Source organism: Taurulus bubalis (genome assembly GCF_910589615.1).
Source record: "Taurulus bubalis genome assembly, chromosome: 13".
Taxonomy (NCBI): domain Eukaryota; kingdom Metazoa; phylum Chordata; class Actinopteri; order Perciformes; family Cottidae; genus Taurulus; species Taurulus bubalis.
This window is the reverse complement of record NC_136601.1, coordinates 15,182,512-15,209,150: the sequence shown is the minus strand read 5'-3', so window position 1 is coordinate 15,209,150 and position 26,639 is coordinate 15,182,512. Positions and strand designations below refer to the sequence as shown.

The window sequence follows — 26,639 nt, the reverse complement described above, 5'->3', positions numbered from 1 at the left end:
TGTCAAACCATCAAAGAAGACCAGTGAAGGAAATGATTATGTATTTTGATTGCGCACACCGTAGGATCTCCTCTCCTGTGGATTCTGGCTAATAGTCTGCGATGCTACTCAAAGATGAAATCGTATGCAGAGCCCTCAAAGTGGGGTCAATTATTTCTCTTTCTCTGACTAATCCTTCCACTTTGTAGTCGCACGAATGAGATTGCAGTTAATTTAGACATGACATAGTTCTTGTTTTGAATCTGTCGTCATTTGTGAATTAGAACTTCTGTCCGTCCTAATGTAATGTACAGGTCTGCAGTATACAGATTATGTCTTCTGTGGTCTCCCCTGTTTTAGTTTTTATTTTATTTATTATTGTACAGATTCCATGCTTGTAAATGGGGCATACGATGTCTATAAATAGATACACTGTGGTAGCGAGCTGCCGGTGGTTATCAGCAGGGGTGGGTGGGTGTGGGGGTATTTGTGCATGCGGTGCTTTTTATGTGCTGCGTTGAGGTGATCGAGGCTATTGATGAAGGTGTAGGTTCCGCTCTCGCCACTCTACCCCACCACCCAGAGGAGTAATACCATTCAGGAAAGTCTCCATTTCACATCTCTGCACCGTTCCCTAATGGCCCTTCCTCGCTTTGTCCCCGCCCCGCCACCGTTTCCCCATGGCTCCCTCCCACAGCTCATCCACACTGCTTTTCACACTGCGAGGTAATCCATTTTACAGTTCTGCCGCACTCGGAAGGCTCCTGCTTGAGATCCCCGATCTAAAGAGGACGGGAGGTTTGGGAGCCTGTTTTAAGATGAAAAAGACTCTGAGGGCGCCATGTATATTTCATTCTCTGCCCTGTGTTTTTAGTCATCTTAGTCCTAATCGTCAGCACATAATATGAATGTGTGAAGATGCCATTGTGCTTGTGCCTTTTTATATATGGAGGATGATATCAGTGTTGATGGGATCTGACATGATCTTCTCTAATGGATGTCTGAGGGTGGGATCTTGCTCTGTCAATATAAAGTACAGCAGTGGTACAGAAATGCCCATATTCTCTTAATTGTCACTGAACACACTTTAGCTGTCGTCCCATTCTGTTCATAATTGCTTTAAAGGAAAAGATTGCACTCCCTTGTCTGGATTTGAAGATGAGTCTCTGCCTCTTTGTCCCATTACTGTGTCAACGAATAACATTGCAATCATTTCAATTACGACAGCGCTGGGGCCGAGGTCTCCAAGTAGGGCCTTGAGATGTAATTGGAGGGGCACGGGCGAATTGAGGAAAGGCATTTTTCTTCTGTGAAATTGCCTCAGTCTTGGGGACAGTAAATTGAGGTGGTGAAAAATGATGTGATAATTCAGCCGCATGGTTTGGTAAGGGGAATGTTCTGAAAGTCACTTTCTAGAGAATTGGAAGGCAAAACTAAATTCCCCTCCCGAGTCCTCTGTCCTTCACGCAGTGGCATGAAATGAATTGATGAGACAGAGGGAGAGGGAAGTGTCGGTGTAAATGTTTGCAGCTAAAATGAAGCTGCCTGCTTGTGCATTCAGATTGTCTGAGGGGTGGGAGGCTCAGGCTGGAGTAAAAATACGGCGCCGCGCTCCACGCTATTTCATGGCCTAAGCCTTTAATCGCAGCAGCAGCCACAATGGATGCATAAAATGGAATTCTAAATTCTGATTGATTGATTCTATATTGATGAATGCCAAGGCTGGCTTTAGGGAGGCAAGAAAAAAAGAAAAAAACCTGCAACTGTGACTTTTTAAATGTAACCTTTTTAAGGAGGCGAGTCCTTGCTTCCTCTCATGTGCCTGTTTGTTGCTTTTAGATGTGCTTCAAAAGAAATATGAAAATTTGTGCTTTTTTGAAGTTTAATCTCTGCCATGAAAGGGTAGGAGGCTGAATGCAAATGAAGAAATTTGCTTCGGCTTTGCTTCTGGCTGCATGTGGCGGAGAATTGCAGCACAGTGGTCTTGTAGCACCATTATGCAACGAGGTGAGGAGTCGAGATCCATCGCATTTCGACCTCCTCTCTCAATAAAACGTTCACCCCTCACCTTCATCTCTCCATTGTGTCTAGTTTCTTAATCCCTTTAAGGCATCTCGCACAGTAACGGAGCTGGCATAAGCACATTTGTTACTGTTTGCAGTGTCGTGATTTAACAAGATTACAAATTGGGGATTACACTGGCGTCATTCTTACCCATTCTTAACCTTGACCCATGCCCCCGTGTTCAATTCAAACCGTCAGGCCAAAGTTGTTTTTGTCTTTTGTGAGACTTGAGTGTTTGCACAAAAGCTCAGGAATATTTGTTCAGGAATAAAACGAAACGCACACATGCTTTGTCGTTGGATAATTTGGACTCGTCTAATGAGTCTCTCTGGTCTGTCTCCGCTGTGATGGAGCCCCTGTGGTAAATGCACATCAATACACAGCCACAGACAGAAAAGTGACAACAACAGTAGCCTTTTGATGAGCGTCCTATGGATTACTGCCCTCCCTCTATTTCCTGTTGCACAGTTCTTCAGTGTTTCCACGGAGAACGTGTGGTTGCCATGGTCTGTGGTGATTGAACACAGAGGGTCATCGTTTATTCTCGTCAGTCAGTGGCGAGGGGATAGATCGGGCAGAGAGGGGACAGCAGGGGGAGAAGGGGGAACTGTTGGGTCCTGAGGGGCTCTGAGGGTCCAGCTCTCCTTTAAAAGTTTGTTTGTCGAAGGGATCACCCACGGCTAGGCTGACTCTGGCCGACGGTGTTAATGTACTGACTCTCCTTACATCCCTGGGACACTTGGTCCTATTCACACTTTAAAAGCAGTGCAACAGCAGTGTCAGGGAGGGAGGGAGGGAGGGAGCAGGGCGTGCGAGGCTACATATGGCCAGCCTTAGCGCTGTTTATCCAGAGAGTTGTTACAGCTGAGGACCAGGCTCCGTCCCCCTGTTCCTCATCGTGTCTCATTAATCTAGCAGTATGTTTCTGGCTTGCTTCCCATGATGTAGAGGGAGCAGGTTTTAGTGACCACCCACCCCGAGGAAAAGCATTAGTCTGTCCTCTCGACCATCACCTGCCATTGTTTATGCCTCCACTTCATTCTGTCACCATCTTTCAGCTGCTATAAAATAACGAGGGGACTATTTTAATTGATGTTTTCAAAGCCTTGAGATTGATGGTTGCCTTAAGGGGGGATTTTTAGCTCATTTCTCCCCCCAATCTGTTTTTTTTTCTCAAGGTTTGGTAGTTGATCTTGTCTTTCCCCGAGGCTTGTTTCTCCCTTTCCACTCATGTTACTGCTCTTTTTCCCTCTTATTGGTCGGTATGCCACCTCCATTTAGTCCACATGTGCAGATATTGAGCTCCTATTCAGTTTGAGCTCTTTCCATCTTTGAGAATGAAAAGATTGGCTATCAGGTAAGCATTAGTCTCCATCTGCCTCTCCCTTTTATGCATGAGTTAAGACACTGACTCTCTTTGGCAGACTCGGGTCTCTACGCACCTTTTGGCTGCTCTGTACCTTCCGTATATGTCTGCTGGCTACACCTCTCATCAGCTAAACATGAAATATTCATGTTCTCCTTTCTTCCTCTACATTTTTGCATCAATTAATGTGGAGGAAGGCGGAGTGAGATGTTTGCGGTTGTATCTTGGCTTCTAAGGTATACATGGCACAGAAAGTAAAAGACGCATTAGGTAAGATGGTGCAGACATTTGAGATCCATTAGCCATTATTCTCCTATGTCAGTGCTATATCCCCGTCTCCATTATAGTCTAATGTATTGTGCTCTATTTAGCTGGCCCGATCTCAAAGCTGTAGTTTCACACTCGAGACCTTTCTATCTATTTGTGTCAGCGGCTCTCTTACTCCCCCTCTCTGGCTGTCACGTTCTCTCTCTTCCTTCCTTCAGTTGTAGCTCTGTGTCTCAGTCTGAAGGTCAACATTGGGAGGTGGCTAACACCTCTGCGAATTGGGCAAGAAGTGAGGTTTTCTGTGCCTCTGCCGTGTTTGTGGTGTGTCACCATTTAATCTGCTCAAGCCTTTTTTAGCAGTGCCATTAAAGTCACGGCAGAGCTCATTGTCTCCCTGCAGACGGAGATAACGCGTCTTCATTCGGATTAATCATTAACCGAAAATAGCTTCAAGATTGCCTTTTTCCTAAAGACTGGAGCTGGGCGATATGCGTTTGAAATCATTGTTGAATTATTAATAACGTTATTTTACTTTGTCAATATACAACACATCTCAGACATGTGCACAAGGGAGATGTTACTTATTCATGTTGGGATGGTTTCACACCATTCCACTGATGTGCAGGGTGCGGTCGAGGTGTGCAAAGAAATGCAGCAATGCACCAGCAAAGAAGAAGAAAATAATGTAGCTCTCTAGTAAACAATGCAGGTTGTGCAATGTTAAAAAACAAATATGTCAAATATGCAAACTGCGCTTTGGTAATGTAATAACAAACTGTATAAGAGAAAGCCACAAGGCACCTTTTTAATTGACATATTTGATCAATTGTTTGAATTGAATATCTTTTGTTTTTTGACCATTCGTTGAACAAAAACAAGTAGTTTGGAAACCTGTGACTTTTAACTTCATTGAAACAAATTACAGATTATGTAGATGTGTTGCCCAGCACCCATAGCTAGAATGTGTTGATGATAAATCTCATCATTGGAAGTTTTCATTTGTTTCAATATTTTCTATTTTGCCAAACTTTCCCCAAAAGACCAGATAAGTGTTTGTCCTCGGTGTCGTATTTAAAGTTGTCTCCTCTTCTGCTTTACTGTTTCCAGCAGCAGTCACTTCCTGTGGCTAATCATTCTTTGATATGCAATGACACAAACCCTGGCTCCCTCAGAAACGAACAAACAAGGCATCGGGGGGGATCTTCAAGCAAGCAGGGCCGCTGGTTTTTGTCTGCTCGGTTGCGATACGTTCTCTGAACGCCCAATGTTTTTTCACGGCCTCTCTTTACATTAACTCCCCGTAAAGAGGAAACTGGGAAACGACTCAAAGAAAAGTGTGATTTCTTCCACTGCACTCGCAGGGAGATTTTAAGGCGTTGTGTTAAGCTTCGCTGGAAGGCTAGTGGGGGCAGAACTACTCCCCAGAAGGCTGACCCTGATAACATTAAAGGGACGCTATATGGGCTGCATTTTTCACAAAGTTATACTGTGTTTAAATGAACGATAACTTCAATAATCAAAGGATCATCTAATAGGGAAATCTGTTCGAAACAATATATGGAATGATCTGAAGTTTATCTCCTTTGTAAAAAAAGGATGGTTGCAGCCCATATGCTCCACTGTGCTGAGCACACTCTTGTATTTTTAATGTTCCCTTTTAATTAAACCTTGGCTTATAGTGTTACTAATAAACCCTTTTGATGGCATTATCAAATCCATTTTATGTCTGATTTGTATCGGAGTCTTGATGGGTTTGGTGGTCACTGTTTAATGCCTCTGGGTTGAGAGGGTTGTGACTCGACTCTGTGATATCTAGGGTTTTATAAAGGGTTGGGTGTGCGTGTGCACCTCGAGAGCTCTCCAGCTTAATGGACAGAGCATTTCCATGCAAAGGTAATGATGCTCTGTGCCGCTTCTCCACCAGGCCTCTAAATGGAGAAATGATGTATTTGTAAGAGACAAGTTCACACCGTTCTCATGCGCATTGTGTGCTTTTCTCACTCTGCTTGATGGAGATCGGCTAAAGGGCTGCTGTATTATGATGGGTCTGCAGAGGGTATCAGGATGTATATTTAGTGTGATAAGGGCTTTTCTCCTGGAGTAATGGATCCTACTGTTGCCAGGTCTGTCTGTCACTGTCATTCTCTGCTCTTGGATCGCTTCCCTTCCATCAGCTTGTTTTTCTCCCTTCTCCTGCACTCCATTTTGGTCTGGATACTGTTGAGGATTTGAGGAAAATAGAAGGCGAGTGTCCCCGCGGGTGATGGCTTCACTTGTATGCAGTCACACAGTCCTACTGGACTGAACTGGGGATTGGCTCGCCTCGAGGCTTTGTCGTCACTCACTTTCTGCCTATTGATTGTATGTAGGATGTGTGAGCAAGTGTGTGTGTGTGTGTGTGTGTGTGTGTGTGTGTGTGTGTGTGTGTGTGTGTGTGTGTGTGTGTGTGTGTGTGTGTGTGTGTGTGTGTGTGTGTGTGTGTGTGTATGTTTGCACACACAGGGGTTAGGAGCGTGTGTGTGTAGGGGGGGAATTGGCAGTTCTTATTCTGTGTAGGTGAATGCAAGGACTAGTTTAGAGTGAACTTTTGGAGTGTTGGCACTGGCAGCATGCACGCTTCTCCCACACACAGCTGAACCCACACAACAAAAGAAAGCAATATGTTTGTTCTATAGGTGCTGTTGTTCAGATTTTAATTTTCTTCTGTCTTGCTGTTTTTCTAGGAGAGGAAATTCGATCCGACGGGAATGGTGCTGCTGAGATGACCTACGTGACATTGCTTTTCTCAAGAGATCATTCTCCAATCAAGAGAGCGGGGCGGAATCTAACAAGGACATGGTTGGCAGGTTCACATGATGGACAGGTGATGGAGTCTTCCATCATCTTTCTCCACCACTGACTCGGCCTGCCAGCCCTCCTTCTGAGGCATAAGTGTGTACCAGCGGTCCAAGGCCCCCTATTTCTCTGCCATGGTGACATAAGCAGTGCTGCAATATGAGGGAGAGCCAACGTGAGACCGTCTCATTTCTTTCTCCAGTAGCTGCTGCAGCTGCTACTTTAACGCCGTTTGTGTTTAGCTCGATAACAAGACTGACTCTGTTGTGAATAGTCCCTGCTCGCCGTTTTCTACCCACGCCGAAAGAGACGGTCCCCGTGTTGCTGGGCTGGTGGGGCGGAGCGGTGTGGCGTGAGACGATGCTGGGATGCGTGACACGCCTCCGTCGGCTGGTCCGTCTCCTCCCCCTGCAGACCTCCCTCCTCCTCCTCTTCCTCTTCTGCACCGTCAGCGTCTTCATCTCTGCCTACTTCCTCTATGGCGTCAAGCGGGAGCTGGAGCCATCGGGAGGGGGCGTGTCCGGGGCCGAGGGAGCGTCCGCAGACTCCGATGACTCGAGGGTTTCTCCGTCCCGGCTGCTACCGCTGCGGGGCGTCTCAGGGGGCCCGGGGATGGATCCCGGAGGGGCCAGGACAGATCCTGTGGTTCTGGTGTTTGTGGAAAGCCAGTATTCTCAACTGGGTCAGGAGATTGTGGCCATCTTAGAGTCGGGCCGGTTCAAGTACCGGACTGAGATCTCTCCCGGTAAAGGGGACATGCCCACATTGACAGACAAAGACAGAGGGCGTTTCACACTGGTGATTTATGAGAACATTCTCAAGTATGTTAACTTGGACGCCTGGAACCGAGAGCTGCTGGACAAATACTGTGTGGAATATGGAGTGGGCATCATTGGCTTCTTCAAGGTTAGGACAACACCACACTCCCTCTCCCTCCCTCCCTCCTCTCACTCACACCTTCTGCCCTGTCCATCTGGCTCCTCCGTCTCTAAGGAGATGGGATTCACAGGGTTGGAAAGACCTGGCTGGTTCAGTATCACTGTCCTGTTGCACTTTTTCTCTTAGATGCTCCATCTATTTCTTGTTCATCTTTAGTCTGCTATCTGGTCTCCTTCACACTTCTTGTCCAGTCTCTTGTTTCTCTTTTCTTGTCCTTTTTTGTTTTAGTTTCTCTAAAGTGCTCTAAACCTCTTTGTTCCTCTTTTTCTCTTTCTCTCTCTCTCACTCTCTCCCAGTAATCCCTAGCTGAGCCTGTTTGCCTAAAGGCCTGTTTTCAGGTCTTATGGTTTTGATCACCGTCTCTGAGCCACGAAAAGAATATAGAAAGAAATGTGGAGGCATGGACGTTGGTGCAGTGATATTAGGGTTATAGGTGAAGGTTAGAAATGAAAGCCTGGTGGGATTTACCAGCTATTGGGAGAGGAGGAGGCAGAGCAAGGGTGTGCATCCCAATGAACTGGACACACAACGCTGCTGCCCGGCTATCTGAACCGATGTTTGCAGTAGAGCCCAACTGATGTCTGTATACACGATTTTAGCATACTACAAATATGCATCCACATGCGTGTTGATAAGAGACGCGACTTACTAGAGAGATGAGTAACAAGACAATGCAATACAAAAGAAGATAATTTTGAGGTTAATTAATTAAGAGACAGTGCAAGTATAGTTTTTCAACTGTAAAATGTTGCCTTTCGTATACAGCTTGGTCACAATTATTTTTACACCAAATTTAAAGGATCCATGTAAAACAAAAATGTAGTTTACTTGACGAGGATCCTGAGAACCCGCCCGCACAACAACAAAAACCCACACGGAAACATTGTTTTATCAGCTTGGTACTTTATGACCTTTCCTCATTTTATTAGAATTGTTCAAAAACATAATTTTGAACAGTCTACAATATAAATTGATGAATTACTTCTATTTCTCAGAGACCTCAGTTATAAAACACGGTTATCATATCCTCTCCATCTGTGGATTTCTGTTCTTGGTGTTTTACAGTTTGTTAGTAAAAGTTGGAGAGTCACTGTATAGGGATTACATTCAGTTGACCGACCGCACGCACGCCATGAAAACATAACAAACAAATAAATGTTCCCATATTAATTATTAACAATTAACAATACTTCATGTACTCATTTTGTTACCTTAAAATAAACATAAATTGTTGATTTTGCAATTATAATATTTACACATACAGCGATCAGGTTTGTGTGGCCGGATTAAAGAATATCTGATATATTGTTATTGAATTTTTCAGATATCAGTGGCTGTAGTTAATGGATGTGATCGCCACACAGTGTCAGTGTGTGATGATCCTTTATCTTAAAGCCACCACACATGCGTCGTGGTGAAGTTTTAAGACTTAAGTAAAAGTGCTGGAGAAAGTAGGCCTTTTCTATCCGTGGCAGTGGCGATGTGAGAGATTTGGAGAATGACACATTATAGAGGAGACATTTTTCAATGAATAATCACTGAACCCCTTAGACTTGTAATCGTAGAGGACACCGCAGGAGGTCATTCATTTTGACTGCAATCTCGGAGCACAGCATATTCAGCATAGCAGGTAGAAGCTGCCTCATGCCTTCACGTTTGAGTTGGCCTGACATTCTTCATTTCACACATGATTGGAGAAATTGGGGAATTATATCCAATACATTTATATCTTCATCACTGTATGATAAATCCATGTGATCTCTCTCTCTCTCTTGTCTCCATCTCTCTGTTGATCAGGCCAATGAAAACAGTCTGCTCAGTGCACAGCTGAAAGGCTTCCCTCTCTTTCTGCACTCTAACTTGGGTCTGAAGGACTGCACTGTCAACCCCAAGTCCCCCCTGCTCTTTATCACTCGATCCGGGCAGCCCTTGCCAGGTCCCCTCCCCGGGGATGACTGGACCGTTTTCCAGTCCAACCACTCGACGTACGAGCCCGTGTTGCTGGCCAAGACCCAGTCAGCTGAGAGCGTTGCGTCGATGGGGCAGAACGCTGCTCTGCTCCCGTCGGTGGTGCAGGACCTGGGGCTCCATGATGGTATCCAGAGGGTCCTGTTCGGCAACAACTTGGCCTTCTGGTTGCACAAGCTGGTGTTTGTGGACGCCGTGGCCTTTCTGACAGGGAAGAGGCTGTCGTTGTCCCTGGAGCGCTACATCCTAGTGGATATAGACGACATCTTTGTGGGCAAAGAGGGCACACGCATGAAGGTGCCTGACGTAAAGGTGAGTTTGTGCATAAGTTTCAGAGTGAAATAAAAACTTTATCAGAATAGAAACTGAACCCATTTATGTATTTTTCAACAGCTCTTTGCTCAAATATAAAAATTGCCTCACACGTAGCATGTGGTACCCTGTGCCAGTCATACAGAGAACCCCGTCTCCCGCTCCTCTTCTCCCTTTGAATGCGTTCGTCCCAGTAGGCCGCTCAAAGCTGACAGGCCCCACTGCTCACACTGTCACAGAAGCTCCACAGCAATGAATATTTCAGGGGCCCAGAGACGTACAAAGAATGTTGAAAAGCTCCTTGTTTGCGTCCCCTCAGAGCAGAACAGACCCCCTCACATCTGGAGGCCGAGGGTGTAATAAAAAATATACATGGAGGAAGCATCAAGCCGTCTCACTGGCAGAGCAACAGCGAGCTTTTAGGAACAAATCGCACCCTGACAAGACGGAGAAATCAGTGAGCGTGAGAGAGGGTGTGTGCTGGGAGTCTCCTCCAGCGTGGAGATCAAATGAAACAAACACCCGAATCAGAGGAGAGAAAAATATCAAACAGAATGAAGGAGAGGAGTGAGACGACCGGGTGTTAGATGTTTACCAAGAGAAACTTGCGGAATGAAATATGTATGTGGGCACACGGGTGTTCACACTTCCTCATTAATGCGCTCGTGCACCAGTATGAGCAAAACATGTATTGACTCATTCTGCTTTCTTCCCACCGCTGCAGGCCCTGCTGGAGACGCAGAGGGAGCTGCGCACCCATGTGCCCAACTTCACCTTCAATCTGGGTTTCTCAGGGAAATTCTTTCACGCTGGTAAGATGCAGCCCGTGAAGAAAGCCGTTACTACAGTTAATTCAAGCGGAGATAAGAATACGTACTAAACCAAAAGAGATAACACCCCTATGTTTTGATTCACAATGTTTTAATTTCTCTACTCCACTTCTTCTTCATGCCATGACTTTATTTCTTCTGCTATAAATCTCCCACATGCTTCTCTCTAATGTTTGAACATCTCCCTCTCTGCCTTTCATTTCCTCCGTGACCCCATTTCACCTCTGCCTCTTCTTTGTCATTGTCCATTTTTTATCTCCTCCATTTCCTTCGCACCCATCTCCCCTTGTGTCTCTGTTAACCTCCGTCGTCTCCCTCCACCTCCTCCCTCCTTTACACTCCTCTGTCATGTCCAGGATCTGATGAGGAGGACCTGGGGGACGACCTTCTGCTTTCCTACGTGAAGGAGTTTTGGTGGTTCCCTCACATGTGGAGCCACATGCAGCCCCATCTATTCCACAATCAGTCCGTTCTGGCCGAGCAGATGTTGCTCAACAAGAAATTTGCCATGGTGAGTCACAGGGGGCGAAGGTCAGATCACAGCTTTGGGCCAGTGCCTGATCAGAGCTGTAATTCCCATATCTCATCTTCCTTGTTCAAATACCGGTCTTGGACAAGCTGGAATACTTTTTACAAGCTAAAATCGGTAAGATTTGAGTCCTTGTTGATTAAACAATACCTGTGGTTACCGATGCAACAGTACGTTTAATGCTACAGTAAACACTTAGTCAGGAATACAGGAAGAGCAACTGGTGTATCTGTTTGCTGTGCAGACAAACAAAGTCACGCTGTTTATAGTTCAGGTCAAAAATATTTGCAACTCCTGTCAGATTCCGTGCTGCACACAACAGGAGGTCACAGTGGGGTTTTGTTAGGTTGGAGATGGGCAGTCTAACCGCTCGCTGTGCCGTCTTCTTGTTCCATTTCTCCCTTGTAAAAATAAAAACAGACAGTGACATTGGCTTTTTTGTTTTGCCAGAATTAGCATTAGCAATGACCGTAAGAGAGCGAACAGTAAACGGTGTGAACATTGTGGTTTTCTTGTGAATCCCTCCTGTGAATGTAGGCAGTCTGAATCCAGTGTGGGAGTAGTGGACTCCACCACCAATAAAAACTAATGCATTTAAAAATATGAAAATATATTGTTGACCATAAATAATTTTGGGGTTTGATTTCATGAAAATCTTAAGAATAGTATTATAGCTTTCATATGTTGGGAACATGATGGGTTGACCTTTTCATTCTCATGTCTTCAACCTGTAGGAGCATGGGATCCCCACTAACATGGGTTATGCGGTGGCGCCCCACCACTCTGGCGTCTACCCTGTCCACATGCAGCTGTATGACGCCTGGAAGAAGGTGTGGAGCATTAAGGTGACCAGCACAGAGGAATACCCGCACCTGAAGCCTGCCCGCTTCCGCCGAGGCTTCATCCACAGCGGCATCAGCGTAAGACCACTTCTCATCCTCATGGAACACCCACAATGCCTCATTATCTTGTTACCTCTGGCCATTGTCTTTTCAGCTAATAATCCCTTTCAGGGTTCTCTTTCTCCATCAACATATGCTATTCTTCATTCATTAATTCTTGCCATCTCCACCTCCTCCATTTCTTTTGTACTTATTCTTCTCTCATGGCCAGCGGCTACTCTCCATCCTGCATTTTTCCATCATCCTCCTTTCCTCTTCGCCTCTGCTTTTCTTAAGTCTTGTCCCCAAAGATACTGAGCAGAATCTTATTGTCATTTACGGTACGTCACTGAGGCAATCATCTCATTAGTGGAGCTGGGCCGTGGTATTCTTCCACTAAATTTCAGATGATGAGTAGTGCTGCCCAGCAGGCCTCAGCACCACAACATAGCAAGTGTCTGCTCACAAACAATCACGGAAATGTCAACACCCCCCCCAAAAAAACTTCACTCCATTCAACTTCACAGCGCCAGTCGATGCTGAATAATATAGTCATGAGAGCAGAATTAAAGTTGAATAGATAACATTCAAGAGGATCAAGAAACGAAGAAGAAATCTTATCTATGTCTTTCCCAGGTTGACCTTCAGCGCTGATAGGAAACAGGAAACAGTGCTGCCTCGATCCAGTTCCTTTGTAGCGTTGGCATTCAGTCAGGCTGTGTGGTCTCAGAGCTCCACAACCGTCCTTCAGATAGCGCCGCAGTCTGAATGGACAGTCTCCACTGCTTACTGATGATTGATATTCAGTTCCCCTGACTCTCCAAACTGTAAACGCATTTCCATGTATTTCCATATAGACTCGGAGTGAATAAGGGGTTTGCTTTGGCTAGATGAGCTGCATAATATGAATGTTATTGAGAGCAAACAATGTGTGGGGTAACCGCCTGGAGTCCTGACGGCTCTGCTCTCAGCGGAGGGCTGATGGTGTTTGTGTTTTATTTGTGTAAATGCATTTCTTTCTGATTTCCTTTATCAATGTGTTTGTGAATTCTTTTTTTTTGTCCTTTTGGTGACTTTGTGTTTATATCACAGGTGCTGCCCAGGCAGACGTGTGGTCTCTTCACACACACCATCTTCTATAAAGACTACCCGGGCAGTCCGAATGAACTAGACAAGCTCATTAATGGGGGAGAACTCTTCCTCACTGTTTTGCTGAACCCTGTGAGTCAAATGCACATCCACGAGGCACAGCTTTTGTCTTGCACACTTGGAAACCCATTTAACTGGCGGTGTAAATTGAAATCTAAATGAGAGACTGGACAATGACTCTGCAGTGACTCACGCAGTGATGTCTACATTGTGCGTTCTCTTTTTACACTACTGTGAAAGCTTCTTTTATTGAAGCTGCACTTTTGAGATAATTAAAAAAAGGTTTCTTTTATTACAATATCTGCCACAAATGTCACCCTGAATAGTCTGCAGATAATTGTTTTCATCTCAATTACTTTTTAAAACTAAACTATGGACTAAGAACCCTTTGTTTAAACAATTTCATTATTGTTTGGTCTTTTCCTGCCATCAATTTCTCCACCACTTTATTTTGAAGTGCATTTGTATAAGCGTGAAAGGGAAGCAATTACTCTAGTATTTTTAGTGTCCCGTCAGTGACACTGCCTCAGTTAAATGATAGGCTCTGGATTTTCTTAAAACAATAGTCGGATATAAACATTGCTTGCTGCAGACTTCCTCCTGTTCATACTGGCCCTTCAGGATCCGTTTCTAAAGCAATTTCATTATCGGTGATGGGGGACAACATCCACAAAAAGGGATGCAATGTTCTCTTGATGCAATATTCATATGAGCACCAGACTATTGTTTTCAGACAGACTTAAAACAGTGTTATCTTAACCTTTTAGCAGGTGTGCAATTAGACAATTAGATAAATCAGTCACATTTAAGTAGGCAAGTAACAACAATGTATTGCTGTCATCATCGATTTAATCTGCTCAGTATTTCCTTGATGAATCCGTTCATTGTTAAGTTTGTCATAACATAACAAACAAATATGAAATATGATTGCCTAGATCTCAATGTGACATCTTCAATTGCTTTTTCTGACAATGTGCCATTGACACAATTCATAGCACCCATCTCCGATGTGTATAAATAGCATATTGAGTTTGCCTTCATCCACTAAGTCTTTCTCTGCCTGTCCTTCCCACCACAGATCAGTATCTTCATGACACATCTGTCCAACTATGGAAACGATCGCCTCGGCCTGTACACCTTTAAAAGCCTGGTGACGTTCCTCCAGACGTGGACCAACCTGAAGATGCAGACCCTGCCACCTGTTCAGCTGGCTCAGAAGTACTTCAGCCTCTTCCCCTCTGAGCGAGATCCACTCTGGCAGGTGATGGTGATATCTTTTATTTATATATTTATTGCATATTAAATTTGCATCCGGTAGTCATTTTTTGACAGCTTTCAGTTGAATGCTGCAATAATGCCACAATACAGCAGACAAGGGTACCGTATAAAACACATTGCATCCCTTAAACTATGACATTAAATGGTAATAGCTTGAATCCTTTGCAATAATTACTTTGGTAATGAGTAATAAGTTGTAATGGATGGACGGAGAGCAATGTCATTACTCATCGTATATTTTATTAAATGCAGCTCATTCGTTTACTGTAGTCCCTGACGAACAAAGATTAACCTCCTTTCTCTTGTATTGTTAAATTGATGCATTTGTGGGAACTCTGTAGAAACCAGATATAAAACAGAACGATTGTTTATCTCTTTGTGGCTACAGGATCCTTGTGAGGACAAAAGGCACAAGGACATCTGGTCTAAAGAGAAAACATGTGACCGCTTCCCCAAACTGCTCGTCATCGGGCCCCAGAAGACTGGTGAGAAACGGTGCTTCAGCACCACCTAGAGGAGGAATCTGGAAATGATTTAATCAGAAGTTCATCATTCAGTTTGAAGCGGAAGTCGGGCCATATTCAGAGTGGTTTGAATGCTTCTGTTTACATTGCGTGTTTATCTTATAATGAGATGTACACTCCCTTAAACCCTTTTTCTCTTTTCTTCCCCTCTTTGTCTTGTCTTCATCACTTGTACTTTCTTTCTCCTCTCAGGAACAACAGCGCTCTACCTGTTTCTTGGCATGCACCCTGATCTGACCAGTAACTACCCGAGCAAGGAGACCTTTGAGGAGATCCAGTTCTTCAATGGGCACAACTACCACAGAGGCATTGACTGGTAAGAAAGCTCACAGACTTGTGTAACGTAGCCGCGCATGGCAGCAGTCACCAGCTACCAACTGCATTAAACTAGCTTCACGATTTTATGTGCATTATTTCTTTTTGTTTACTTGTTTTTCAATTTTGATGTTCAGTTTGTGAGCACAGACTTGTTGTGGCTTGAGGGAGTAAAACTCTGTGGCAAAGTACAGATGCAATACTAAACTTTAAAATATACAGGACACTTGTTAATATTACATCTCTGGAGGGCTGAAGGTGAAATTGTTGTGCAGAAAATTTCAAATGACAAAAACATGAAAGAACAGTTAAAAAAGCATTAGATTTAATTCTGACTTTATCATTCAATTTAAAACCCCAAGGTGGTAGGGGTGTTTCTAGTTAATGCAAATGAAATCAAGAATCAAAATGCAAATTATGCCAAGACCCCACTCAACAACAAATATACTCATTAGTAAAATTCCTAAGAGCACAGCCAGCTGCACAATCAACACCTATTTAGTTGGACCTTCACTGTTTTGAGTTTCCTGTAGGTTTAATTGTGAAACCTGCATCAACAAGAAGCTTCTTGCAGCACAGCAAAAAGAGTCCAACACAAAATTAACTTGGCAGGCTTGATATTTATATGAACGGGCGGCCCAAATATTAAGTAAGTGCTGCTTAATGTTTTTTTTCCTGTATACGAGGTGACAAGTTGATGCACATGGCCGATCACCCACGTAGCGTACAGAGAAATGATTCTGATCTACGGTGAGCAAATTGGACCAGATCAACTACAGCTGCTTGTGACGCTTTGTGTGTTGTGTTTGCTGTGCGTTAGGTATATGGAGTACTTCCCCCTGCCCTCCAACACTAGTTCAGACTACTACTTTGAGAAGAGTGCCAACTACTTTGACTCTGAGGTGGCTGCTCAGAGGGCTGCAGCGCTCCTGCCCAAAGCCAAGATCATCACCATCCTCATCAACCCAGCCGACAGAGCTTACTCTTGGTACCAGGTCCGTCACAGGCAACCCGAAACCAATAACGCAAGAAAAACACCGTAATATAACTAGATTTATTTTACTCACTCCTCTGTCTGCCCACAGCACCAAAGAGCCCACGATGACCCGGTGGCGTTGAAGTACTCCTTCCGTGACGTCATCACTGCAAGCCACGACGCTCCGGTCAGACTACGGGTCCTGCAGAACCGCTGCCTGGTGCCAGGCTGGTACGCCATCCACCTGGAGCGCTGGCTCAACTTCTACCACTCCAGCCAGGTACCGTGGGTGTATTCTTACACATAGTAGTGGGCAGCATGTGGTTACAAGCTTTGTGGGTGGCTGGTAGGTATTATTTTTTTCCTGAACGTTTTGAGGGAAAGGAGGCAGAGCTGCCCTTCAGGGACAGTCTCAGAAATGTAAGCGCTTGTTGCCCCAGAATGACCAAATCTATAATACAATGACCTGTGCTCATTCCTGTTACAAAAAAAAGTTGCAGTAGACTATCTATTATCCGATCATTAAATGCAGTCTTTAGGTTTTTAGGTAGCCAATGTGGCAAAAGAAAGAACATCTGTATTTTTGAACCAGGAACATTTTTTTAATTCATAAAAGTATTGCAGTATTGATGATGTTTCACAGCTGTTAACATACAAGACCTTCCAGCTCCTGTTCTGACTTTAGTTGCGGTTTGTGTGTCTCACCCAGTTGTTAGTCTTGGATGGACAGATGCTGAAGACTGAGCCTGCTTCAATCATGGATAAAATCCAGAAGTATCTGGCCCTGGTCAATGTCATCAACTACCACAAGATCCTAGCGTGAGTATCGTCTTTCACTTTAAATCACTTGCAGAGTAATTTCTTCTTTCTTTCTTCACATTTACAAATTCATTTACAGATTGATTAATAGCTTTAGGCTCAGACACAGCATTTAGTTGTTTGTCACTTTTCAACACATGTGTTTCAAGTGCAACTAAAACAAAGCAGATATGTAAGACTTAACTTTATTCATCTGGCCGAAATCAGGTCTGGCTATCGAGCATTTTTTAGACTTTGGGTAAAGGTGCCAAACGTGAACCGCATCATCCCTGTTTCCTGTCATCCTTCTACTGGTGCTGTCTCGTAAAATTGCCAAAAGTTACTTCAAATTGTGTGTTTGTTTTTTTTATATGCAACTATAAGGAGGCTGTTATTGGTAACATTAGATTTGAACTCCAAATGATGTACTCTGTTGTTCACAATTTTTTTTTATGCATGTATTATGTACAGGTTCGACCCTAAGAAAGGCTTCTGGTGTCAGCTGCTGGAGGGAGGGAAGACCAAGTGTTTGGGGAAGAGTAAAGGGCGTAGGTACCCTGACATGGATCCTGAGGTATGAAACTTTTGCTCTAAGAAATAATTTACCAGCTGTTAATATTTAACCTTTTTTCCTTCTTTTTTTGCTAATAGTTTTTAGAGGTGATTTCATCTTATCTCCTTGTCTCCTTCAGTCCCAGGGCGTCCTCAGGGAGTACTATAGGGATCACAACATTGAGCTGTCCAAGCTGCTCTACAGGATGGGTCAGCCACTGCCCGGCTGGCTCAGAGAAGAGCTCGTCCACACCAGGTAGCGGCACCACAGGGGGGAGACCACGGCTCCACACACTGAACTCCACCCTGCTTGGGTGGCCTGAAATGTTGAAGATTCCAAATAGTCTTGAAAGGGACTGATTATATATTGAAAATTGAGGATGGGATGCCCAACCAGAACTCAAAACTTAACTAGGATCTTCCCAAATGAACAGGACAGCAGTGGATGATGATCAAGACGAGAGCGTAGTTGCTTTGAGCAGCTGTTAGCGCTCTCCTCCCTCCCTGAGCTTCCAGATGCTGTTACTCCCCTGCAGGACAAACCCGGACCATGGTTGTCCTCGTGATGGCCTCTGCTGTGTCCTGCAGAAGAAGGAAAGGCTCAGTGGTGCATGGGAGGGACCTCAGTGTTTGATAATCACATCCCTGCTCTCCTTAATCAAACATCTCTTCTTCGCATGGACTTCATCTTGAAAATCTAAGGAAGGAAAAAAAAAAACACTCTGAAAGCTTGAGCAGTCTTTCGGCTCTGGAAAACAGGTGGAAGAGATGAACACAACCTCACCTGTGTCTCTAGCGAAGAGTTGTTGTGTTTGGAGCACATGGAAACAGGCAACTTAACGTTGACTTAAATGGATGACAGCCTGATCGACAGAGACAATGGTGGCAAAGGCCTTTGACATAAGTAAGTGTTAATAAGTGTTTGTATGAGAGGAGAATGAGACATCTGGAGTCTTGACTCAGGCTGCATGTTGTAGCCTTATTCGATAGGCCTTGGTAGTATCTAGTTATCGCATTTACAAGTGCCAGGACAGAATCTTCATTGACATATTACCACGTGGACTTTTAAGGGGTTCCTTTTTTTTTTTTTTTATAAAGTTATACGTTTTCTTTACTTTCCTCAAATTTTTGTTTTAACCTGTCTATAATGCGGAAGGCAATGCATTATTGTAGAATGTACCAAAACTAAACATTTTAGCTCAGTTTTCTCATACAGGCCGGATGTACGGAAGGTTTGTTAAACTGTTTGGCTCAGCCGCCTGTGGAGTCAGTTTAGACCAATAAATTGTCTCAAGCAGGAGCAGTAGGATATATATGTTGAAAGCACAATATTTAAGGCACTCAAGTAAACATTGCTTCTGAACATACAGGTTACTGGAAAGCACACTAACAAAATGGATCCTACTACAGTCTGTGAAGAAGATCATAAGCTAGCTACTGTATGTTTAATTACACATTGTGGTCCGAGAGATTCAGATGGTGTACAGAACAAGATTGGGCATTTCAAATCTGTTTTTAGCATTGGATTTTTTTTTTGGTGTTATAACTGTATATTTTATTTTATTTCATTCATTAGATCATTTTAAGTTTGGGGGGGGGAGAAACTGTCTCTGGGAAAAACGTAAAAAGTTGCCGGGCAGAACAACAGTATGCCCATTGAGACCATACAGACATTTGGTTGTCGGTTAAGGTGTTACCATTGCAACTAGATGTCAAGCATAGATAAGAAAAAGCTGCTCTTATTGCAATAGTTTTGTACAATGTTCTGATGTAATATCAATGCACATGTTGGTCCTTTCATTTCCCGACTTTGTAATGTACATAATACGCAACCCTCGGTAGACCTAAATTATTGAATGTGTTTGGGTTTACACTCGTCATCAGCCCATTCCCATAGTGTGAAATGTCAGTGCTGTGCTGAGGGGAGTTTGGATTACTTCATCGTGCAGAGGTGTGTCGCTGAGATTGTTTCCTCTCGTTCCTCTCACTGCCAACTATTGTACACAGGTACTGAGTCTCTCCATTTAAAGTATTAAGTGATAACACATAACAGCAATGATGGTACTAATCTCCTGGACTGTATGATAAAGATTTGTAATTGTTGTCAATAATTTTTACATTGTAACTAATATTGTCGGTGCTTTTTAATTTGCAAATAAAACACCACTGTATTTTTCAATAGTTTGATCTGTTGTCCCCTTATTTCTCAGTTGAATTCCTACCTCTTTATTGTCGACACACTTTTATTTAATTGAGCTCTAAATTCAGTGCAAGCAGGATGATGGTTTCTTCTATTGAGCAGAGATTTCTAGAACAACAAGGTTGGTTTGTCTTTTGGTTTCACTTCATGTTGCAGTGCTTTCGAGATGGAAAAAATAACCTGAATCTCTCAAAATTACAGGAATATGCCAGTTCAACAGCAAAATACACTTTTGTATTGTCCTTCTGATGTTTACAATGATCCTGGGTAGATTAACATGTGGCTCATGTTATTTTTATTTTTATTCCTAGTTTGGGAAAACACAGACTGTACCTGTAACTGAAATGCCTGTTTGCATGGTCACTACTGATGCAAGTGCATATTAAGTTCTATTAAATATATTGGTGCTCTATTATTGTTGGTATTTAAGGTAGTAGTTATACTTTTCTTGGATTTTTGCCTTCATTGTTTACTTATTTCATTTTCCTGTATAGCACTTTGTAACCTTGCTAAAAGGAAAAGTTCTAGACTGATAAAGTGTATTATAAGTAGCCTATTCAGGAGTAAAATATATCTAAGTAATAATATAAAGCACTATTACATTATTTTGTTTATATACAGAATTAGTGCAAACTATAGATAATATCCAGAAGGATAAGTTGAGTGAAATGTACTTCTTCACTGTTGTCTGCCTCTATCAACAAGTGATGGCAGATATAAATTGACCAATCACAGCTCGCACGCGCTCCCCGCTGCACCGAGTCACCCAGCAGCGCATTTAAGACGGAGGGACTTTCCACATCCATGCACCTTTCCGAAGAACACGCCTGTGCTCCTTCCTCATTTCTTACACCATTTATCCTCTAGACTCGTCGGACTTTCACCAGTTTCTTGCTTTAAAGTGAAGACGTTGAGACGAACTCCCAAAACAGATGGCCGACTCCGCAGAAGACGCTCCCCTGGCCAGAGGGAGTATGGCGGGCAGTGAAGAGGTCCTTGTGGCCCCTGGAGGACCCGCGGGGTGAGTGGTTGGATGAACTCGTATCAACAGCTGTTCCTTAGTAGCAGCAGACACTTCACACCTTTGCTACTAAAGTACTTATTACTTTTTGTGTAGCTGAATTAAAATATTAACCAAATATAAAGTATTACACTTTAAGATCGAAGCCTAGCTAATGTAGTTTACAGTAAGTACGTATTAATTAGCTTACTTGTTTCTGTATTAGATATTCGGTTTTTGTTTCCCGAAATGGAATATTGAACCGTAGATTTTCTGTTCATCAGATTTGTTGATGAAACAATAAGTGGATTTAGTTATTTCTTTCCAGCAAGCTTTTGTCATACACTAAACGTATTTGAAAGCATCGTCAGTCTAACTTTAAATCGGACAGCGGCCACTTCACAGAAGCCGTCTGCCTGGTAACTGGTGATGCCGTCTTCCTATTGGTTTATAATTAACAGCAGCGAAAAAACATTGGCCTACGTTATACATTTCAACTTAAAAATAAATCTGATGTACGAGTGTAACAAAATAATAGTGTTTATAACGTTTGACAAATGTTTGTTGTTTGTGAGGGATAAATGAGGCGTATCATTTCCCTTACATAACTTGTTATGTATTCAGTTTTAATAATATTCTAAGATAAATTAGAACTAACAGACCAACTTTCTAATAACAATGTCCGGTTAGATAGTCATATGCTACTGTACAATGAGTTTATGGGTTGTAGTTTCACTTTCTTTCTTTATTTACTGTAGCAACTACTTTACAAAAATATACAGTTGACCTTTTTATGAGAACAAATATATTTTACACCACTTTATTATTTTTAATAGGTGTTAACTCGTAGTTGTATATGTACTTCCTTATAACACCAATACTGTGTCTGCCTATTAACAAGTGACGCTCCCATTGTGTTGTCTGATTAAGATCAGCGTATATATTTTGGAATCTTTTTTTGTGCAAATATTTGAATTTGGATTTGGCTATGTTTGATGTTCTCTCCTCTCCCCTGCCGTTTTATCCTCATATAGTTTTCTATTTGTCTCTCTCAGGGGCTCCAACCGCCGAGCCTTTAAGGTGGCAGGCCTGACAACCATTGCATGTCTGCTCCTGGCCAGCCAGGTCTTCACTGCCTACATGGTGTTTGACCAGAAGCAGGAGATCCACTCACTGCAGAGTCACACAGAAAGATTGGGCAAACAGCTGACCCGCAATTCCCAAGGTAAAAGGAAGCATGAAAGTCCCACTAATGAGTAAATAGTCTTTGTCAGACAGGAGGCGGAAGGAGGGACGAGGAGGAGGAAGGAGGCGGAAGGAGGGACGAGGAGGAGGAAGGAGGAGGAGGAGGGACGAGGAGGAGGAAGGAGGAAGGAGGAAGGAGGAGGAGGAGGAGGAGGGAGGAGGAGGAGGAGGAGGAGGAGGAGGAAGAAGGGATGAGCAGGAGGAGGAAGAGGGAGAAGGATGAGAGGGAGAAGGGAGAGAGAGGAGGAGGACAAGGAGGAGGAGGAGGAGGAAGAAGAAAAAGTGAGAGTTTGCTTTAAGGAACTTGATACGAAATCCGAAACCTGGACAGAGATATTAACATTTGCTTCTAATTCATACTTGCGTGCTATATCTTATAATTTTGAGCAGCATCATGTGGAGTTACCATACTTATCTAGCATTCAGACATCCGCTGTTTCTGTGATGAAGCGCATCCTTTAGAGGATCGATTATGTGTTGCCTTCATTTTATTCAGTTTTCATTTTCTGCTTATATGTTTTAGTTCAGGGTATTTATTTATTCTGTGGCGCTTTAATCTTGTGTATTGTAATTTTAGATTAGGTATTTGTGTGTGTGGTTAATAACACAAACAACAAATCAGTTAATTAGCTTTCAGTAAAAACAAACAAAGAGTATCTATCTCAATTTTTTTTTTTTGCAATGACATATTTTTGAGGGGTTTTTGTTTGCTAATTAATTAATGTGTTTGTTTGTTTACAGCTCCAATAAGGAGGATGCAGATGCCCATGCAGAGTCCTCTGCTGATGGACTTCACATTGGATGAGGACGCCAAGACACCTCTGACTGTAGGCTTACACCGGCTTCCTATAAAATAAAATAAATGTAACTATCTAGGTGGCAACCAACTTGTTAAATATATTGAACTGGATTATGTGTAATGAATGAACATGTTTCAACATGAATTCAAACATTATTTGACTCCTTTCTTCCCTCCCATCAGAAACTGCAGGACACCATCGTCAGCGTGGAGACCCAGCTGAAGGATCTCATGCAGGTATGTTGCACTAGTGTCCCGTGTGTCCTCGCGTTGCTAATGTTGTCACTGAGCTCTGGTGGTGTTCTCAGCAAGACTCCCAGCTGCCGCAGTTCAACGAGACCTTCCTGGCCAACCTGAAGAGCCTGAAGCAGCACGTGAATGAGACCGAGTGGAAGGTAACAACATCACACACACACTTACACTAAGACAAAGATTGCCCTGAATACATTGATGTGCATGAATTTATACATGTTGCACTCTGCAGAGCTTTGAGTCCTGGATGCGTTACTGGCTGATCTTTCAGATGGCCCAGCAGAAACCTGCAACCCCAACACCTGAGTCAGGTTACTGCAACTTTCTCTCTTTACGTTTGATTGTTTAGTTGATGTTCCTATCCAGACACATGCTGTGACAGTGGATGATGGGGTTTTCCCCATTCAAGGCCTGTGGCTGTAATCTATCAGTGTGGCAATATTAATGTATGTTTGTGTAAGGGACAAGTACAGAAAAAACGTTGCCGATGTACTCTACATGTGTATGTAGCTGAAGCTAATTTCCAACACCAGTCCCTTGATGGGCATTGGAAGTTTAAGTAATCATTCAAATTCTATGTTATAGTTTAAAATCTTAAAATCTGTTAATATAATCAATAACACAAACAGCCATCCATGAGAACATTCAAACAAACATTAATAACAAACACGCAGAACATTTCATTGACACAAGTATACATAATGACTAGTTTCGACATAATGATATCAGTGGCTTGCTTAAGATCAAATGTACTGTAATGTTAATTATTTGGGTGCAAAAAGGTTACAATTGCATGCCTGATATTCATTTTGCTACTGTCACTGATTTTCTAGGTGGAGAGGTTGTTACATTGTGCAATAGGAAGTCATAATAATAATGTTATTTCCTGCACTGCTCATGGTGAAACTTGAAGCAAAGATTTAGCCTTGCCTTCAAGGAATAGTTTGATAAAATGCTTATTTTCTCTCGGAAAGAGAGTAACATGAGAAGGTCAATCCCACTCTCGCGTGCGTCTGTTGCAACCAGTTAGCATAAAACACTGGAAACAGCTAGCCTGGCTGAGTCCAAAAAAAGCAAGATCCTCGTACCAGCACAACTACTACTCGCTTTATTAACACACGTTTGTCCGGATTAAACTTCCGTATTTTGTTACCTTTGGAAACAGCCAGTCTAGTCGTATCAACTATTTAGTGTCCTCTACTAATTCCATCACTCAGCCGCTGTGATCAAGACCAAATGCCAGACGGAGGCAGACCATGGAGTCACCAAGGTCGGTTTCTACAAGCCCCAGTGTGACGAGCAGGGCCGCTACAAGCCCATGCAGTGCTGGTCTCCCACCGGCTACTGCTGGTGTGTGGACCAGACTGGCGCACCCATCGAGGGCACCAGCATGCGCGGTCGCCCCGACTGTCATAGAGGTAGAAAACACAGATGAAATAGACTTTTGATTTCATCCGAGGCTGTTGTGAATGATGAACTTAATTACCCCGTTTGCTTTGCCTCAGCTCCTAGGCACAGGATGCGTGCACCCATGCTGATGCAGAAGACCATCAGCGCTGATGGTGAGTGCCTCATATTAGTTTTCTTTTGTGGATTACAGTTGTTATTTGCAATTGCAAAGACGTAAAAACTGGTACAATTATTGACACCACTAACTCAATGACTCTATTGACCTGGTATGCGAGCCAATTGTCTGCTTTACACTAAGTCTTCAAATTATACTTTTTTGATATAACTACAGACCGCTATCTACATCAGGCACATCATTTTCAAACTAAAAGTTTGTGTGTGCAAAATACAACCATTGAAATACCGCACTTTATCATCAATTACCTGCACCCAGAATACACCTGAAACCAATTAGATCACTTAGGAACCAGAGCTTGAACTCTTTAAATAGGACTCTGGGGGGCAATTTTGGAGAGAGTTGGAGGACTGTAACTGCAATATACTGTATTTGGTTTACAGTACCAGACATATCTTCAGTTAAACTTTTCAATTAAACACATTGTATTTGTTTTGCATGACATATTTTGGGTTAATGTTTTGGGGTTTAATATATTGACAAATGGGGACCAGTTAGAGAAATTATTTTAGCAATTGCAAAAAGCTGTGTAGATGTTCACTCACAAGCTTTTGTTACTACACCTCATCACATATTGTTCTCTTTTTCCCCAGATTAGTGAAACAAATGAAGCAGAAGATTTGCAGTTTCTTTTCATCAAGCTCCAAGGACATAAGAAAAAGTATGTTTAAGCGGGATGCAGACCTGCCTACAGTTATTATCAGCTAATCAGTTAGTGCACTTGCATGTCATTTTTAATTTGAACTATTTTGCTAACTGCTTGAAATCAAATCAATATAGGCCTGTTACAGTGTATTGCTTTTAAGGTTTAATGTTTTTGTCTTTTATAACAGACACATTTTGGAATTGTCCTTGGCATTTTAATCTTGATATTCATATAATCACATATTTCTCCCTGACCTCTACCATGTAGACATCGAGGTAGTTCAGTTTGGAAGATGTCTGCCTGCACCTGACAACAATGGAGTCAAATCACAGTTTGTTTATGGAGCATACAGCATTGAAATTGTAAAAAAAATTTGAACAGCCCGAATCTTTGTTCCATTGCTACTTTGATAATCTACAAACCATACTAAACAGTCCTTTCATTCATACCATTTCTTTGATAGAAAGTAGTTTCAATAAAAACAGTTCACAGTGAAGTCTGTATCTAATGGTAATGGGGACCCCAATTCTCAACATAAATGTTTTTCAATGCTGTGAGCACCACTAATTAAGCCCAAATAAATATAACCAAAACTATCTGCATGGCTATGAGTTTAGTGAGAATATGTTCTTTGTAATTTGGGTGAGCCTTTATCAAAATTGTGAACGTATACGATGGCGACTTATAAGCATGTGTGTCATGAGAAGTTTCAATAAAGTTGTCCTGACCACAATATTTGCATTGTTATCTTTTACCTGATAAGATTCACTCACACTGTTCACTTACTTCTTCCACTTTTCACTTTATTTTTTATTTTTTATACTTGATATTTTATTTAGGCATTTTTACAGTTTAACAAACAAACAACCTTCAAAAGTAAGAAGGAATATAAGGAATTAACTATGGATCTGGCCAAGTGGGCCATAAAGAAGAAAAAAAATAAAGCAGGTAAATGAGTAAAAATAAGAAAACAAAGCAATCAAACACTTCAAAAGCATCGTCAGTCAATCATGAAAACTATAAATTCAATCCAACATACAGATATATTACACAAATGTATATTCAAAGAGTTATATTCACAGGGTTTCATTAACTTATATATATGGGTTGCATCATGATGAAACATAGTTCTTGTCTTTTTAAGAGATACTGAGCTTCTCGAGCCAACAAAATCCAGAAACCTGTGAGGTTAGGGAGGGCGAGTCATTGCCCATTTCCTTCTTTTGACATATTTGGTCCATTTTGTCCATCTGGCCATGTACTGTATATGTCCCTTCTCAGTCTCAGAAGGAAGGTCATTCTTTCCATCTCGTGGATTTCTTTAATTATTTCAGTCCAGTTTTCTATTGA

General features: G+C 42.6%; 2 protein-coding genes across 2 annotated transcripts; both read left to right on the top strand.

Moving 5' to 3' along the window:
- Positions 1-6,850: 6,850 nt before the first annotated feature.
- Positions 6,851-17,822, top strand: LOC306746240 (bifunctional heparan sulfate N-deacetylase/N-sulfotransferase 1-like; the record flags this gene model as incomplete). Its single annotated transcript, XM_079229119.1, has 14 exons — positions 6,851-7,417; positions 9,248-9,730; positions 10,455-10,542; positions 10,917-11,071; positions 11,824-12,009; positions 13,063-13,191; positions 14,198-14,380; positions 14,786-14,882; positions 15,114-15,237; positions 16,057-16,231; positions 16,322-16,492; positions 16,922-17,031; positions 17,482-17,584; positions 17,703-17,822. Exons 1-14 carry the CDS (start codon positions 6,872-6,874, stop codon positions 17,820-17,822), a joined length of 2,670 nt encoding a protein of 889 aa, XP_079085245.1. The 5' UTR covers positions 6,851-6,871.
- A 2,771-nt stretch (positions 17,823-20,593) lies between these two features.
- cd74a (CD74 molecule, major histocompatibility complex, class II invariant chain a) lies at positions 20,594-26,022 on the top strand. Its single transcript, XM_079228242.1, has 9 exons — positions 20,594-20,783; positions 21,818-21,987; positions 22,749-22,834; positions 22,990-23,043; positions 23,115-23,201; positions 23,291-23,369; positions 24,276-24,476; positions 24,564-24,620; positions 25,237-26,022. The coding sequence occupies exons 1-9, from the start codon at positions 20,695-20,697 to the stop codon at positions 25,239-25,241; spliced, it is 828 nt and encodes a 275-aa protein (XP_079084368.1). The 5' UTR covers positions 20,594-20,694; the 3' UTR covers positions 25,242-26,022.
- Positions 26,023-26,639: the final 617 nt, after the last annotated feature.